This window comes from Rutilus rutilus, assembly GCF_951802725.1.
Source record: "Rutilus rutilus genome assembly, chromosome: 4".
Lineage (NCBI taxonomy): Eukaryota > Metazoa > Chordata > Actinopteri > Cypriniformes > Leuciscidae > Rutilus > Rutilus rutilus.
Genome location: NC_140212.1, coordinates 17,229,468 through 17,248,213, shown reverse-complemented (window position 1 = coordinate 17,248,213; position 18,746 = coordinate 17,229,468). Strand labels below are relative to the sequence as shown.

Below are 18,746 nucleotides of genomic sequence, written 5' to 3'. Positions count from 1 at the left end.
CTTGTTAGAATGCATGTGCGAAACAACGCGTTTCACGTGTCAGCGGATTCCCGCAGTTCAAAGGCCTGTCAGCCAGCTTTGTGAAAACACTCATCACTGCGGATTTGCGCGGACGCGTGCGTTGTTGCGTAACTCGGCCGCCCTCTTTTGTTTTGGAAAATGAAGGGAAGACACAGACACAGCTCTGGATGCAAATCAAAGTCGTCTGCTGTTTTCTTTAATACTGTCACCCTCATGTTCCTAGACTGTTTGTTTCCCCGCGTATATTTGCCGCAGCACGGAGTGAAGTTTCCGTAGATATGCCACAGTGTCTCTCCTGTTTACCTGTCATCTCGCTTCTCTCCCCGTGTCGATGTTTCTCTCTGATGGTACGAATTCCCTGGGTTTGCGAGTGAATGAATAAGCACAACTAACATGTCTCTCTGTGTCTGTCGCTCGTGTTTCATTGCATTTCATCATTTCTGAAGCCGTCACTGTCAGCGAGCACCCCGAAAAAATATAACACGCTCACACTTGCTGGGAACAGGTGGAGATATGATTACAGAAACAGATGCATGTATGGACTGATGGATGGATGCGGCTTTATCACTTGACAGCTGTGTCAATACAGGAGTGATTTTTGTTTTCTCAGTGATATTGTACAAATTAGCTAAATTAATGAACAAAATGTTCACGCAAAAGCCCAACAGCGTCGCATTACAACACACAGCGGTGTGATTGTTCACTGAGATGTTAATTCATGCAAGTTGCATGAGGTGTCACAGCAATTTTGGGCTATTGTGCATTCTTAGAACGACAAAAAGCCTAATTTTCCTCTAGCTGTAACAATTGAGATTGGATCTGAAATGGAATATTCTGGTTCATAAACATCCCCTGATAACAGCTTTTTCTTTTCTTTTTTTATAGCAGATATTGCTTTCAGTTTCTTGCATTTTCTCATGAGTAATTAGTTTAGTTGCCGTCAGAAGTAGTTTTATCTTTCACAAACGCTTAGAGTCACATAACACATAAATGTTAATTTGAAGGAACGCTGGGTTTTAGGCAAATCTATGTCTCCCTTTATCTCTCAAAAATGCTTCTAATGCTGAAGAAAGTAATCCGTTCCCATTCATCTCAGTGGCAGTCGTTCGCCTTTAGTACGCAAGATGATGCCATTTTTGCTTCACAGACACTTCTGAAGACCATTTTTGGTGAGAAGAATTCCTGGTGAAAAATTGCCCATTATTCTGCAAAGAAATCTCCACCAATCAGAGAATAATGACGAGCAAATCAGATTTCCTACACTCTCAAAATAGCCTGCTCAAATATGTGTGTCTATACGCATAATTTACAATAAACTATGTTGTTTCTATATACTTAATCAACAACTTTAAATCAATAGTTTTATTTTTCTCCATTATTTCTAATTTGATTATTTAATTCACAATGCTTTATGGGATAATAGTTGTTTCACTCATTGAAATTTAAGTGCACAGTCTTGTATCTTTATCTTTTCAAATGCTTTTTTGCTCCAAATTAAAGTTTATAATATTGTGATTCACCTCGTAGCTGGTTGGTTCAGTTCATGGATTATTACCCTTTATCAAATACTTTTTTGAAATCCCTATGGGAAAAATGCCTCCTGAACCAAAGCCACTGAAAAGTGGGAAAGTCTCTATTATTGCACTCTAATAGTTGAACTCTACTCCAAATAAACAGGAGTAGATAAATTCATATTTATTCCTGAGTCCTCCGTAACATTGTGCCACTTGTAAAACAGCTACTATAATATAATAGGAATATTTGCGGTTATATGTATTTTTTTTATACATGGCTACTTTTAAAGGTACAATATGTAAGAATTTTGCATTAAAATATCCCATAATCTCAAGGCCAGTGTTATATATTTTGTTAAGTTGATTACTTACAATATCCCAAATGTTTCCAACTATTTTTAAATCGTGAGAAAATTGCGATTTTAACCAAGGAAACGGGGCGTTAGAGCAGGGGGGAGCTGGGAGTCGCCAGTCAATTGCGTCATATCCGCGTTACCCTCAGTTTCCGCTCGTACTGCGTGGAGTCCTGGACAAATGTGGAAGTTGTAGTTGTAGCGTCTATCAAGCTACAAACGTTAGCTTGTTTCGTGCAGTCGTTATGGAACACAATTATTCTTTACCGATTGCAGCTGGTTCTGTCGACAAAGCATGCTTAATTTTATATTTTCCAAATGTAGCATTCGGTAATAGTTATGTTTATGTAAGGGAAGTATTATTGCTTTAGATTTGTGTTTAGTTTATTGACATTGTTTATCACGTCTGGTGTTTATGGCCATGTAAATAAATATAGCATGTGTTATACATAAAGATTAATCAGTATTTTGGCAAATGATGTGGGTATGTTCGAATGTACTTTTACAACAATTGTTTAGAACACGTAAAACTGCGCCGCGTTATCACAACAATGGATTCGACATATACAGTAACATCTATGATAACCAATTTAGTATTAAACCTTAACGTTACTTTTCTTGCGGTTAATTCATTTTAATGAAATAAAAGTGTGATGAGGTTCAAGAGTCAGGAAGGAAGAAGACGGGTCGGCGTGACTGGGACTCGTACTTTATTAAAATAAAGCAAAACAAACAAAAGTTGCGCACAACGCGCATTCACCGTGGCAACCGCGACGGCACAAAACAGTTCAAAAATGAGAGCTCGGATCCACCGGTTTTCTTTCTCTGCGTCCAATTTTCTCTCCAGTCTCTCTCGTTCCAGCGCGGCTTATAAGCGGCTCTCTCCACGCCGATCACTGCAACAAGACACAGGTTTTCGTCATTTGCACTTGACGTACTTGCGGGACGCTCGTCTCTTCTCTCTCCCATTACAGACCGCGCTGAACCACGCCCCCCTCGTCACAAAAAGCATGTCATTATAAAGATAAAACTTAACCTCATCCATGAACATGATTTTTCGATTCCCGTCTGACTGATTTACATCCACGGTGGAGTTTAAAACGACAGTTCCCATCATTCCACGCTCCTTCACATCGTCATCAAGCTACGCCGTTGTTGTTGTTTGGAATGTAGCGCCCTCTAGCGGCAAAAAATTATTGCATATTGTACCTTTAAATGGCCGTCAATTCAAAACAAAAACAAAACCTTTCACACTAACAGCGATTTTATTGTGCTGTATGCCTTGACATTATTGAAAGACTGCAAAACTGACAACTTTTGATAACAAATAATTTTTTGGCAGCAAAAACAAAAAAAACAACTATTTATCGAAGAATCCTAGAGAACAAATTACATTTTAAAATATATTTTAAAAATGATTAAATTATTGGTTAACATTTAAATGAATGTTTCACTGTATTTTTTTATCAAATAAATGCATCAATTTTTTTCATGAAAATGACTAAGGCACATAATGATTTTGTCCCTCAAATAAAAAAATAAAAAGATTGTTTCTTTATTTTTTCTGTCAATAAAAGAAAACTATCTTACCTGTTAAACAATGGCAATTACTAAAACAGTTACCAATCAATTCCCTAGTAAATTCTATAAACGATTTCCACCAAAGCCACTTTAGTGGCATTTTATTTTATTTTATTTTATTTTATTTTTGTCGAGCCCGTAAACATTGATTCAGCAAACCTATAAAGCTTTAGTTCATATTGTTTTTCCCCTCATACTTTCTTTTGTTTCCTTCCTCTCCTCTCTTCTCTTCTCCACCCCCCTCATTTCCGTAAAGGTCAAAGCTTTTAACAAAAAGATACTGCTGCCTGTTTTCACTGCAAAGGGCAGGCAGGTTTTTAAATAGCAAGATTATTTAAATATTGTGCAAACAAAATGCAAATATTGAAGAAGGTAATTAGCTTGAGCTCACGATTCTCAAGGGCTAAATAGGGTGGGTTACTCTATATTTGGAGGCTATGAGATTAGCCCAAACTCTAAAATTCAGTTTTTAACATATCACTTTTACTTTGTAAAAGTCCTCAGTTGATCCCACAGACCTCCATGGGCAACAGTTTGTGTGACGTGAAAGGAGAACAGGGGGGTTTTATGTAATGATCTTTTTTGTCAGTGTGCTAATTTTGCCTTTTCTGTTCTTTTCTAAACACATTTAGTTCAGCTCTATGCTCTGTTTGTGTTAAGATCAATTGGTTCAGATTTCAATTAAACTGACGATGAGGCAGAGAGCTGATCTGAGAACAGCAGAATGTCCAGCCCGTTCTCATCCCAAGGCGTCATATACTGACGCTTTTGACATTTCGTCTACATCCAACGCACATGGCACCCTTTAGCGTCAATATGAGACGCAGATAGATATGGGCCAGAAGGCGCCTCCTAGCGGTCTAACCCTAACCCTACCCCAGACCTAAACCTACCCATAACCGAACAAAGCTCTGTGCGTGTCATATTGACGCTAAAGGGTGCCATGTGCGTTCGATGTAGACGAAATGTCAAAAGCGTCAGTATATGACGCCCTAGGATGAGAATGCGTTGGAATGTCTGTGGTGTCTCGCATAGTCAAGTAGACTTGTTAAACTATCAGTATGAAGTCTGGTCCACTTAGCAGCTTTTTCTAGCCAAGCACTGCCCACTTAGACAGAAAAAGACAACCTGACTGACGTGCAGTGGACACACCAAGCCGATGTCAAAGAACTAGCGGCGACAAAAGCTGACTGTGTTGTCGCCTTTCATCGGATGTGTCTCGGCCAATAGCTGCGCTTGAACACACCAAAAGGACTAAAGGTGATTGTCAACTAGCTGTGCGTTCTGCGTCTGCGTGTAAGTAAATATATGTCTATATCAGCAGATATCAATGGTCTATTTTCGTCATTCAAAAAGGGAATCCGAAACTTGGACTGCAGATATGCAAACCGTTAACAAAGCAGCGCTTGCTTATCATTTTGAATATCAATCACGCTGATCACTTTCTTCATTCCACTCAGTTATTCCGAAAATATTCGCGCATTCGAATGCTCAGGTAAGATTATGTAAAATTATAGCAGGCTTCTGTCTGTACCGTCTTGACTTCTTTGCTCGCTGTTTTGCTATTATTCTCGTGCACTGACTCGTTCGCTAAGCTGAACAGCCAATCAGATTTCTCTCTCACAAACGGCCCAACATCAAGCTGAATCACTAGAACCAATGGTGCCCGACATTGCCCAACGGCCGACCGTCGGCTTGGTGTCCAAGCCTAAAATGTTGCATTTCTGCTAACTTAACTAAATTTTTCAGTGGCATGACAGCAGTTATTTTTTAAATAGTGAAGCCATTACAGCAGAGCCAACTGAGGCAACAAATCAAACATCTTTTCTCTCTCAAACAAAACATTAGGAAATGTAATTCATTTGAGTGAATTGGTTTGTTCGCACGGGTCATGTGTCAATTCGCTGATTAATTTACAGTTTTTCATCACTGTGTTTTCGGCTCAGTTAGAATCAATTAGCATGTTTTCTATTTTATTACTTCATTTATTTATTAATTTATTGGTGTACATAATGTTAGAATGGTGTGTTTTTTGTAATTAAATGAATAAAATAGAATCATCTGATAGCTGTATATTTATAAAAATGCTGTCTCTTTAAATAGTATCAATGTAATTAGCTACTTTTTGTAAGTAACTGGATAAGGTTGCACTGAAAAAAAATGGTAACTAATTGGTATGTAAATTAATAGATATTAGTATCTATTTTTGGTTTTCAAGTCAAAAATAAGATTTAATATCACTATTTAAACCTAAATACATTAGTTTATACAAACAAAACTAATTAGTATGGGTTAAATCAGTAGATTAATAGATATTAGTATCTATTTTTGGTTTTCAAGTCAAAAATAAGATTTAATATCACTATTTAAACCTAAATACATTAGTTTATACAAACAAAACTAATTAGTATGGGTTAAATCAGTAGATTGATAGATATTAGTATCTATTTTTGGTTTTCAAGTCAAAAATATGATTTAATATCACTATTTAAACCTAAATACATTAGTTTATACAAACAAAACTAATTAGTATGGGTTAAATCAGGTAAAATAGTCGTTAAGGTTAAAATGACATGCAGGTTTAAGACTTTTTTTAACCATGTAGCTTGATTGTAGTTGAAATGCTTTAAATTATAAGTGCATGGCTTGGCTAGCTACAGTTTCCCTGTGCCCTCATGGGAATCCCTCTCTCTTTCAGTTCATTTCCTGTCAACTTTCTCTACCCTCCTGTCAAAATAACGGCAAAACACACACACACACACACACACACACACACACACACACACTCACACACATCCCATTACATAGTTGGCGCTATAGGAGGAGGCACCATAGAGAATAGACAGCATGTGACAGAAGCGAGATCATTTTCTCCACGCTTTTTTTTTTTTTTTTGGAATACCAGAGAAAGACGTTATCTGTACATATTGTTTACCAAGCCATGTTATTTTTATATTGCGTTATCATTAATGGACTGTCTGTGTCTGTGTTCTTTAATTTGGGCATTGATTTTCCACTCCCGTCTGCACTTTTATGAGATTGCGGTCTAATTCTTATGCTAATGTGTTTACTAAATCTGGCCCTATAGGTGGTTGCTGTAAAATGCTGCTCTAATATATTCTGGTCTCTAGATATGGCTTGGGTCTCTCCGTCAATGTAAATCTATGGGATTTTTTTCACCTACAAGGAAAAAATAATAAAAACAATCATTTTGAAAAGTAATAATGCACTTCTCCTCAACAAGCTGCATGATTTGATATATTCATAGCACAAATGAAAGTTTTATTGCACCCATTTAATACTTCCCTTTAAATCCTTATAAACGTTCATCCCAAAGATTGTTCTGTGCACTCGGTTGTCTTTACAAGTTCACTGCACAGCAGTAGAGTAATACGCAACAGCGCTTTGATGTGTGTGTGTGTGTGTGTGTGTGTTAGCCAGATTAAGTGAGAACATCACACACTTTCTGTCTCTTGTAATTTACAAAGTTGTGTGTGATGTACACAGAGACTGGTATTTCAGCCTGCTCGACGCTACTGGATGTATGATTTGTGTGTGTGTGCTTGTAATTATGCTGTGTTTCCTTGACACTTTCGTCTGAAGCTCAGCGTGTGTGCATGCTATATGGAGCGTGTGTATTCGAGTGTGGAAGTGTATGTGTATGTTTTAGTCTAAATATTAATAATAAGATTTCAGCCGAATGACACAGTCTCTGTGACCAATGAATTGTAAGTCTTATTAGTGACACTAACTCTAACTGAAAATGTTAGGATAGACGGTGAAAACAGCATATTCTCAGGAAATGGTGCTATTTAGCATAAATATATGGTAAGAATATTATTTGTTGTACTAAATTACTTTACTTAAGTAAAGGTTACTTCAAAATTGTGGAAATATCTGTCTATGTCTGTCTATCTATCTGTGTCACTGTCTGTCTGTCTATCTGTCTATCTGCTGTCTGTCTGTCTGCCAATACACACAATTGTCAGTCTTAATTAGCATATAACATCACAAATATTATTGTATTTTGTATCAAGAATAATATTTCTTTCTTAAAAACAACCTTTTCCCCCTAACTATTAAGCTGTCTGAAAATCAGACCATTATTTTTAAAAGCATGAATATCACATCTATAATAGAGGTGAACAAAACATACAAGGACAAAGATAAATTCTGCAATTTTCAGAAATGTGTTTAGAAAAAAAGAAATCATACAATGAAAGCGCAATATTTTAATTTCAATAAAAGCAACAAAAAAAAATGACTCTGTATAATCCATTAAAATGTCATGGTGATGAATGGGGGCCCTGCAAATTAGAAGATATTGTGAAAGACTGTGACAAATGTTTAAGAATAAAATGAATGCTTTGTTTTAAAAGTTATTTTGCATTTGCACACTAAATCTTTCAAATAATAATGTGAAGCTCAGTATTCTGTTAATTTCCTCAGTAAGTTATGGGGACACTTAAAGTCCAAATGGCACCCTTTTAAGATAAAGACCCAATATATAGTAATGAAACAAAATTTTGACTCTACTCTACTACAACATCTAGCTTTGAATTAAACGTTTAAAGCGGAATTATTTATTGTTTGTTTTTCAGAGCTTCCTTATGGCTGGGAGAAAATCGATGACCCTATTTATGGAACCTACTATGTTGAGTAAGTTCAACTGCTTCAGTTAACACACACAGTTTAATGGCACTTTGGCTCATTTTCTCACAACTCTGTGTTAAATGGTTATATAGCTTCTGCACCATGCTCAGGACGAAAAACAGCTGCTCCAGTGTTTCCTAATTCAGTTCGCAGTGTGTTTGCGTGTGTGTACCATCATTTTTCTTTGCTTAATGCACAGTCTGGGGTGAGGTGGAACTATTTATAGTATGGCTTGCTTGGCTACTCTTCCTCCCAGGACAGAGGAGAACAGCAAGCCTAGAGCCAATAATGCAGCTGTAGTATCAAGTGGATACACAATCACACACTCTCTCCAACTGCATCATAAAAGCAGCACTGCATCCTCAGATGGGATTATGGAACTTCATGGCATTGAACTGTAATCATAAAGAATCAGTCCATCTACCAACCTGCTTTGTTGGGTATTTATTATCAATGTTTATTATATATATTTTAAATTGTATATAATAAACACTGATATATATACAGTGAGGAAAATAAGTATTTGAACACCCTGCTATTGGGCAAATACTTATTTGCAGCTGTATCATACAAATAAATAGTTAAAAAAATCATACATTGTGATTTCTGGATTTTTTTTTTTAGATTATGTCTCTCACAGTGGACATGCACCTACGATGACAATTTCAGACCCCTCCATGATTTCTAAGTGGGAGAACTTGCAAAATAGCAGGGTGTTCAAATACTTATTTTCCTCACTGTATATATATATATATATATTATGTATATATAATTAAAATTGTCCTGCTGTAAAGTGAATTTCCCCTTTGGGTGTTGAGTTTAACTTGGTCTTTCTTTATCTTATCTACCCGAATATTTGCTTGGAAATTGTATATGATACATTGAGCAAATTTATTTATTTATTTATTTATTTATTTAAACTTCATAATTATTCTATCTATCTATCTATCTATCTATCTATCTATCTATCTATCTATCTATCTATCCTGTTTCCATAAAGCAATTTGTATTCGGTAATGTAATCAGTTGGTTTTTATTTTTATTTTACTTATTTTACTTATTTCTTAAGTAACAAGAGCTATTATTTAAATTCTTTTTTTTTTGTCTAACTATGAAAAGGAAGAAAGGCCCATCCTCAGCAGTAATTGTACAATTGTGGGTTTTATGTTGTGGAAGATAACAGCTGAGCAGATCAGAAGCTGCATCTGGTGTGAAATGACTGTAATTTACTATAAATCTGTGTCTAGTGGCTTTTTAGAGGAGACACTTAACAAGAACATTACGCAAAAAGCTTATCATTTGTATTTGTGTTGTGTGTGTGTGTGTGTATTTTCAGGTTTGACAGACATTACTTTACCCTCTTCAGTTGGTATTTAAAAGAACACGCTGTCTTTTTGGGACTTTTTGGGAGCTTATTCACCGTATCCCCCAGAGTTAGATAAGTCCATATACAAACCCTTTTCATCTCCGTGCGTGCCGTAACTCTGTCTGACACACCCACCGTTAGCATAGCTTAGCACAAAGACTGGAGGTAAATGGCTCCAGCTAGCATACTGCTCCCAATAAGTGACAAAATAACGCCAACATTTTCCTATTTACATGTTGTGATTTGTATAGTCACAGCGTGTACAAATAACAAAGTCACATGAGACACAGCCATCTTCTAACCGCATACATACTGGGAACTATATTCTCAGAAGGTGAAGCACTGCTACTTGGGCGGTATGCAGTATGCTAGCTGGAGCCGTTTACCTCCAGTCTTTGTGCTAAGCTAGGCTAGTGGTGGGTGCGTCAGACAGAGTTACGGCACGCACGGAGATGAAAAGGGTATGTATGGACTTATCTAACTCTGGGGGATACGGTGAATAAGCTAAAGTCCCAAAAAGTGGCCGTGTTCCTTTAATAGGACCAATTCAGAACCAATTCCAAAGCTGGTTTCTACTTTGCCCAACCTTGGCTTAATGTGCTGTAAGAAAGTGTAGAACTGGTGTCAGCTAAACTGAGAGGGACAGTACTAGGGACAAATTCCATTTGCTCGTTATGCTTTGATCCATTGATTTAATTTCAAGCTTTAGACCTCAAAAGAAATCTAAAACCAATGTTTTCAAAATTGGCACAAAGCTGTAATTACAAATGCCACGTCTTTACAAGAAAGCATTACCTCTTTTCAACAGAATGCCTTTTAATGGGGCCTAATTGTCTTTGTACTCTCAAATAGCATGGTTTTCAACAGTGCTTTTTAAAACAGATTGAATTAACTCTGACAGCAAGTGTTGTACAGACAGTCAAAAGAGCCATTTTTCTTCCAGATCAGAGGATGCTCTCATTACTGTCTGATCTCATTCTTACATCACTCTTTAACAAAGACAAAGACTGACTGGGTTTCTGTTTTACTCAATGACCACAGCTTGTTTGACTTTAAATTACTCCTTAAAAGGTATTCAATTTAACACTCATGTTTTTTCTTGTATAGTGCATAAAATTTAATGGCTTGTGTCAGTATTTGTTTGCTGGGGGTGGGCAATTCTTGGGTGGGCAAAATGATTTGCATTGATCAACCATGAGAAATTAAATTGCAGGATTTGCAGAAACAAGTTTTCAAGGTGCACAAAGCAAACCAATGCCATAACTTCATATATTCTTTAATAGCCAGTTACTGATATGGAATGTGCCATGTATGTATTGCATGCAAGCTCAGTTAAATAATTAATCCAAGATGGTGTATAGAGTCAAGAGTGTTTATTATAAATATAGTTCATTCAATACCAAATATCAATGGTTTTTGGTTGTAAAACAAGTGGTTTTGGTACAGTTTTTGCTCACCATTTGGTGGCCAATATAAAATCTGGGTCCTGAAGCAAAATTAGTTGCGTTAGAGTACCGTAAGGTTGCGTAAGGCTGGAATACACTACATGACTTTTGTGAATATTTTTGCCCTGATTTTAGTTGCCGAAAGTCAGTGCCATTCTGCAGATATTGGGCAGTCAGAGTTGACAGATTTGATAAAATAGCTGCTTTCATAGGTATGCTGTAGCTGTGGCCTATGGTGTTCCAGATCAGTTACTTAAGAGGTTCCATTTCAGTTAAAATGCTAGTCAGTAAGGCAGAACGCTAGGTGGCTCATATATTGAATAGTCATGTATTTTCAAGTAGCCACTCAGGAAATAAACTTGAACGAATCTCTATTTCTGTTTTTCTGTTTGCAGTCACATAAACCGAAGGACTCAGTTTGAGAACCCAGTTTTAGAGGCCAAGAGAAGACTGCAACAGCAGCAGCAGATGCAGAGTCAGGGCTTGTCCTCTCTCCCCCTACCTACAGTCTACAGAGGTAAAGTATTACTGATATCTTAAAAAATGACCTGAGGAATTTTAAGGTGTGGTACTTATGCAAATCTGGTTAAACCTTAGGCACACTGATGACATCATAATAACACGTATCTGCTCTCCATGCATTGGCATGTTTAACATCAAATCTGTTGGAATTGCTGATTGAGGCTTGGTGTTCATGACTATTATTATATTTCTCTTATGAGCACAGTGTCTGTCTCCATAGAAACACATCTAAGCTCAGACGTTGTCTTTGGTAGTGTACCATCTGTGAGTGAACTTTGTTAAGCATATTACTTTCTTACAGCCAGACCTTTGGAATTATTAGTTTTACTTCACCCAAAAAGGAAAATCCTGTCAATATTTACTTCAGCACATGTTGTTTCAAACCTATATGGCTTTCTTGGGACACAAAAGGAGAAATTAATTTCCCCATGCACTTACACTGAGCTAAATTCAAGCTTCAAAAAAACCACACAAATAAAAAAACAAAGGCAAGACCAAATAAATCATTCAGACTGGCTTGTGTAATTATTATGCCCCTTTTTACAAGATGTAATATTCTCTCAGGTGTCCCCAGAATGTGTCAGGGACATTTCTACTCAAAACACCCCACAGATAATTTATTAAAGCATGTCCAATTTGCCCGTATTTGGGTGTCAGCAAAATCATGCCGTTTTTGTGTGTGTACCTTAAAGGGTTTGTTCACCCAAAAATGAAAATGATCCCATAATTTACTCACCCTCAATGCATCCTAGGTCTATTTGACTTTCTGCCAAACACAATCAGAGTTATATTAAAAAATACCAAGCTTTATAATGGAAGTGAATAGTAACCTAGATTTTGAAGCCCCAAAAAGCACATCTATCCATCATAATCAAAATTAATAATAAAGTCCTTTTTGTAAGAAAAATATCCATATTTATAACTTTATAAACTATAATCACTGGCTTCCGGTAATGGCAGTATGCGAGTCTAGTTTCAGCAGAAGTGTGACCTCTGACCCGACATATGATGTAAGAGTAGCGAAAGCTTAGGTGAGAGTAGTCTCCTCTCGAGGGGCTTGGCAACAAATTCAAGCTCCTCCTCTCTTATATCGGAATCCTTCAACATTTCTCTGTAAAAATAATCGTTTTAGACTTCTAATTCATGTTGTGTTTTGTTTTGCTCAATCCTCTGCGCTGCGTCTCTATTCTTTAAAGCCTTTGTCTCTATTCATTGTAAATGCATGAAAGGAATAAAACAGTACTTTATTCAAAATTTCTCCTTTTGTGTTCCATGGAAGAAAGAAGAACATTTAGGTTTGGATGGGCATGAGGATGAGTAAATAATGACAGAATTTTCCTTTTTGGTGAACTAATCCTGTAAATATAGCTGTACAGGCTCTTTGAGCTACGCCTGAATGCTTCCTGTTTTCTTTGAGACTCGGTTATCAAATGAGAATGTGTCTCCTTTCATAATATGACCTTGGACTGATTATGGTAAGTAATAATTCCTTTTTTAGTTTATCCATTCAGAATGGTCATCCTGCCACCCACATAAAGGTAAGGAGCAGAGTATGTTCAGCCAGAATGGGCGTTAACAAGAACTTTCTTTAACTTGTTTCAATTCATCTTTTTGAGAGAGCAGGCTGCATTAGAAACCTCCAACATACCTACACTATATGGCCAAAAGTACTGTATGTGGACAGCCGAGCACCACATTTAATTTCAAAACCATTCGCCATTAATGTTAGAGAGTTGGTCCTCCCTAACAGCTCTCGCTCTTCTTGGAAGGCTTTCCACTAGATGTTGTATCATGTCTGGAGGGATTTGCTCCCGTCTAGACACAATAGCATCAGTGATGTAACTCTGTGTTACAATTCATCACTAAGTTTTTCTATAGGAAATTCTATATTTTTAGATATATCTGGTCTTTGTGCAGGCCAGTCAAGTTCTTCCATACCAGAAGGACTTATATGGTCATACTAGAGTAGAAAATAGCCTTCCGCAAAAAAAGTACTGTGTATACTGTTAATGTAATTACTGTTTTCACTTGTAGAATTAAGATTTGTTTTCATTATCCTCTTGTCAGACTGGTTCATGACAAGTTCATTATCGTGTGTCCACAAGAGAGAAGTACAGTACCTTGAGATTTAAGCAAAGATGGATCATAGAGGAATGAGAAATCATGTACTTGGTCTGGATGCTCAGTCTCTCAGATGCTCAAATGTTAAATGTTGACCAATACAGACCGTACTCCTTTAATCCATAGGAACACCTCCTCTTTCTTTAGTAGATCGATTTTGTGGTGACCGCAATTTGCCAAGTAGGACATGTTCCTGGATCAACATCTTTTGTTGGTCAAACCATAGACACAAACCCTAACCATAACTACCCATAAACCAAAGAAAAAATTATAGGATGATTATATTCGTGAGACTTCAACTCCAACCCTATCCCTAACCCTAAATTTAGCCGTAAAAACTGATTGTTGGGAACGTTCTTCCAGGACTAACAAGGATGTTCAACAAGGCAAAATCAACCTAGATTTCCTGTTAAAATGTAACACTTTTATGTCCATAGTAGGCCTTTGTATCCTTCAATGCCATTTACAGATTTCGTGTGTGAGTTGAGGATGCAACCCCAGTCCTACTGTATGTCTAGCCCTAAACTCTAAATTGGATTATTCGCAATGGGTGGACCAACAAGGGTGTTCAACTTGGCAAACTCACCCTAGAATTTCCTGTTGAAATGTAACTCTTCTATGTCCATAGTAGACCTACCTTAGATCTTTCAATGACATTTCTTGATTTCCTGTGTGAGTTGAGGGTTTTTGTTCTCTGTAACAGTGGAGGAGAGCCCCTCCTCTGCCACCCTACCAAGGGCCAGACTGGCATATGTGGGTCCCGCTCCCGAGCGCTCTCACAGTCTCACTGACCTCTCCGAGGCCCCCCTGTACCGGGCCGGTGTGTTTGGACTGCATGGTACGTCCCTAGACCGGTGCCCCCTTTGTGCAAGGGGAGACTACAACAAGAGTCTATTCGCCTGGCCTGTTTTTGCATAGTTCTTAAGTTCCTATAAGGAACATTCTCTCAGTTTCATTGAAACCAGTGGAGACTTTTTTTTGGCTTTTAATTTTTTTGGTTTTGTATTTTACTTTTTGCCTGCGCTTCCAGGATTTTTATGAGTACACCTACCCTGCTGAATAGACCAGCATAACTGGACGCCATCATATGTTTGGGATGCTGGTTTATAACAAATAGCTATAGTTTCCATAAGCCAAGTAACCAACAACTACCACCTAGTCGATTTGTGAGAGTAGACTAGTCAGTTTAGCTTTAAAATTCAAGCTTTAATATTTTGCCAAAGTTCATTGTTCATATCATTATTCCTATTAGAATTAAGATTAATACAATGTTATATTAATAACTTGGGGTTTACATCACATATTTCGAAAGCAATATACACAGATATATCCCTACTGAGTGTTAGTGCCCCAAAATCCTCTCTGAAGACATCATGCAAGCATGATACATTGAGCTTTTCATGATCCGAACAACTCCCGAAAGACAAAATCAAGTGCTGCTCTTAATTTTAATCTCATTACAGAATATACTGTTTCGCTCTAAAATACATCAGATTACAGGTAAAATGAGGAACGAATGCCATTTTGTGTGGAATTTATAACCATCCAGAAAACCTGCCGACTTTGCTCATATCTATCTTAACCAACAAGGCTACCTTGGTCAACCAGCTGCTCCAGCTACGTATTGCTGGTGCTTGTCCATCAGGAAGACCAGCACCAAACAAGCATGGATCAGCACGGAAATTCATGCTGGTCTTTCAGCAGGGTATCTGGACCAGCTATTGTCCCTAACAAACGCATGGCAGAAACTGCTAAAAGACTAGATTTGGCCTAGATGATGGTGAAAAAAAGACTTAAGAACCTCTCAACTAAGAAAATAAGATGGAGTGATTAAGGCTGGCATAGTGTAACTCCATACTGTGTACTGAAGTAGGCATCTCTTCAGTTTGAAGAAGCAGCTCTTCAGTACAAATGTCCTTACAGCGAAACGGCTTCTCCAGAACAGTTTTCGAGATTGCTTTTCTCCACTCTGAGAAAGCAGAAGAACCGCTTTGCCTGTGTTGGTTCTTCTCTTGGCTTTTTTTTTTTTTGCTTAAGTCTTGGCTGTCCTGAGAGATGTCCCTGGACAGGGCTAAACACTGTTGAGTGTAACATTGGAGTATGCCTAAAGAGCCAAAAGTGAGGCTTGAGCAAAAAACAAGCCATCGTGTCCCACTCTGCTCTTGTATGTTTGGCTGTAAGCTGAGCGCTTGGCCTTCTACCCACAATTCCCCAGTGTGATGTGATCTGCTGCTTTTGATGGGTTTGGAGTGGCTTTTACAAAGTAACCCATTAATTTCTGGATATCTTTTGCTTGATTAATATCTCATGTTTCTATCTGCATTTCTTCGCCCTGGCAGAGAAGCCTCTGTTCACGCGGGACCCTACGCAGCTGAAGGGCAGCTTTCTGTCTACAGCCCTACAGAAAAGCAACATGGGATTTGGCTTCACTATCATCGGCGGTGACGAACCGGATGAGTTTCTACAGGTCAAAAGCGTCATACCGGACGGGCCTGCTGCACAAGATGGGAAAATGGCTACAGGTAAACACGCACACACACACACACACTTGTCACACACAATGTTTGACCTGCACTAATGTGCTATTCTCACTCAAACAGAGCTCCCAGCTGGCCAGTCTCTCTCAATCTCTGTTTGTGCCCACACTACTGACAAGGTTATGGTGTGAATTTGTCATTTTTTGGGGTTGATAGTGTGTTAGGGACATCCAGGGGTTAAATGCATTTACGGACAGTGTATTTATGGGCTTTGTGCATTATCCACAGCAGGGCATGTGTCCATTAATCACAGGGGGACTTTATAAACCCTGTACCTCCAGTCCAGCCTAGTGGAAGTGTGACTGGGGCAGCATTACTCACACACACACACACACACATTCATCAGCATTGAAGTATCTTGTACATTCAGAGGGACCCACAGTGCAGAGTTCAGAATATAGTCAATGCGTCTCCCATGATGACACTTTATTGTAATATTGTTGTTGGTAGTTGTGGAAATCATCCTCTCTGCTGCTTTCCTCTCCTTTCTGCTCCTCTCTTCCACCCTTCACGCTCCCTCTGGACTCCTTGTCCTACTTGTGCTGTTTCACAGTCACACACACACATATACACACACACACACAGAGACTGTGTTCTGGAGGAGCTTCAGGTCTACGCCACTTTGAAATCCTCAATTCTGCTGGATTAAAGTAATCGGCGAGGAAACGTGTCCTGCGGTGGACATACATACAGTTCATAACCATCACCAGTGTTGGAGAATGTATCTTTTGAAGACCCCATATCAAAATGTGATTTTTTTTTATTTTTATTTTAGTCAATGTGTGTTAGCTTTGAGTCTAATTTGTTTGCTAATGTGCCTGTAAAAGTTGATTAAAACACACCTTTAGCTGATTAAAATATTAATGACTCATCCTCCACTACACAGTTCAGATCCAAGTCCAATCAGATGGTTTCTAGAATGAGAATGTCCCTCTAGCAAGTTGCATCTGACTAGCTGGTAGCAAATTTTGGCACATCAAGCAATTCCAGATTATTCACACTAATTTATCGGTATTGCTCACTAATTATGTTTTCAGAATGATCCTTACTAATATATTCCTGACTTGCGTAACTGAAATTAAATATGATCATATAAATGTAAAATGTTAAAGGAACTGTATGTAAGATTGTGGCCAAAACTGGTACTGCAATCACTTTCAAATTACTGTAGAGCGGAGTATCCCCTCCCCCTCCCCCCTGACTCGAGGTTGCCAGATAGGCTGCAGGATCCAGCAGGAACGTTTGTAGCTGCAGCTGTGGTAACTAGAGCTGAGCTGGCAACCCGGATGCCGAAACACTACTGACTTCGTGATTAGTAGATAGGTGGAGGGTGGCGCATCAGGCCAAAACACAACATGACAACATCAACATCAGTTGAGGGCTGCAACTTCACTTTTAAATGACAATATCCTGGCCGGACTACTGTTGTTAGTGATATAAGTATTTGAAATGAACATGATTTCTTAATGTCTAGTGACATATCAGGGCCATTTTATGATGAATTGAAATACATTTCTTACATACAGCTCCTTTAAGATAAGAAATTTCCCTAAAAAAAAAAACTTGTGGCCATGAGAAAAGGAAGTTGTTGCCTCAACATTTCTTTTAACATATTTTTTTTTACATCGACAAAATTATCTTGTGTCCACAACATATTATCACAACAAAACTAAGTGAACAGAACCGGTCTGTTGCCAGGCACCATTGAATATTTAATTGTGAATGGTCCTTTAGCATCATAACACTCACTTCAATCCTTAATAAACATGGATAATTTAACACTATTGAATGTAACCTTAAGAAAATGTAAAAATGAATATCTATTTTTCTCACTGCACATTATAGGCATAAATAGACTTTCAGCGTGTAAAATAATTGATTTAGGGTTTTATTTTAAATTTATTTAGACAAAAATAATGTTGAAATTTAATATTGGCCATTGTTCCTTGACTTGAAAATAATTATTGGTTAATCGTTATTGGTTTTTAATATACACCATTATACAAGAGTTACATTTCCAAACAATTAATGTGCTATTTTTCTATTCATTAGTGGTGTTTGCTAAGGCAAATCACACTATTAATATTACTCATATTTTTGATACTTACAAAATGTAATGTGATTATGGAACACATTGTGTTACTCCAACACTAACCACCACAATAATCTGTTTAACACCTCATCCACAAATTAGCGTTAATGTGACGTAAACATGACATGACACTCTCTCTCTCTCCTGTACTCCTGGCTAAGTGCTTCCTTGAGATTACTGGGATTGCTGGGATTTTCTGCGTGACATGCTTCACGTCCTGCCATCCACTCCCACTATAGATGCCTCTGCTGTGCTGATGTTTACTCTGCCCCTCACAGCTGTGCCTGAGTCCTCTCATAAAGAACTTAACTAGCAGATAATGAGTTGAATCAGGTGCACCAGTGTGCTGATGAGGGACAGGAAGCACACAAGTCATATGCCATGCTGGAGGATCGCTGCATTTGATGTTTAGAGCTTCATTTGTGTAGGATGTCTATTGTGTCTCAGCAGCGATGTTTAGGGGATTGTGTATTGATTGTGTTTGTTTAGAATGCCAGTCACAGAGCAGTGCTCCTTTGGGTTTCCATGCATGCACAGAACA

General features: G+C 37.9%; 1 protein-coding gene across 2 annotated transcripts in view; it reads left to right on the top strand.

Annotated features, from left to right (window-relative positions):
• Positions 1–18,746, top strand: part of magi2a (membrane associated guanylate kinase, WW and PDZ domain containing 2a) — a 250,463-nt gene that overhangs the window by 172,719 nt on the left and 58,998 nt on the right. For both annotated transcript variants that reach the window (XM_084408381.1, XM_084408380.1), the window contains exons 7-9: positions 8,071–8,128; positions 11,329–11,450; positions 15,916–16,098. In XM_084408381.1, coding sequence (XP_084264507.1) covers positions 8,071–8,128; positions 11,329–11,450; positions 15,916–16,098 — 363 coding nt within the window. The remainder of the gene's footprint in view (positions 1–8,070; positions 8,129–11,328; positions 11,451–15,915; positions 16,099–18,746) is intronic.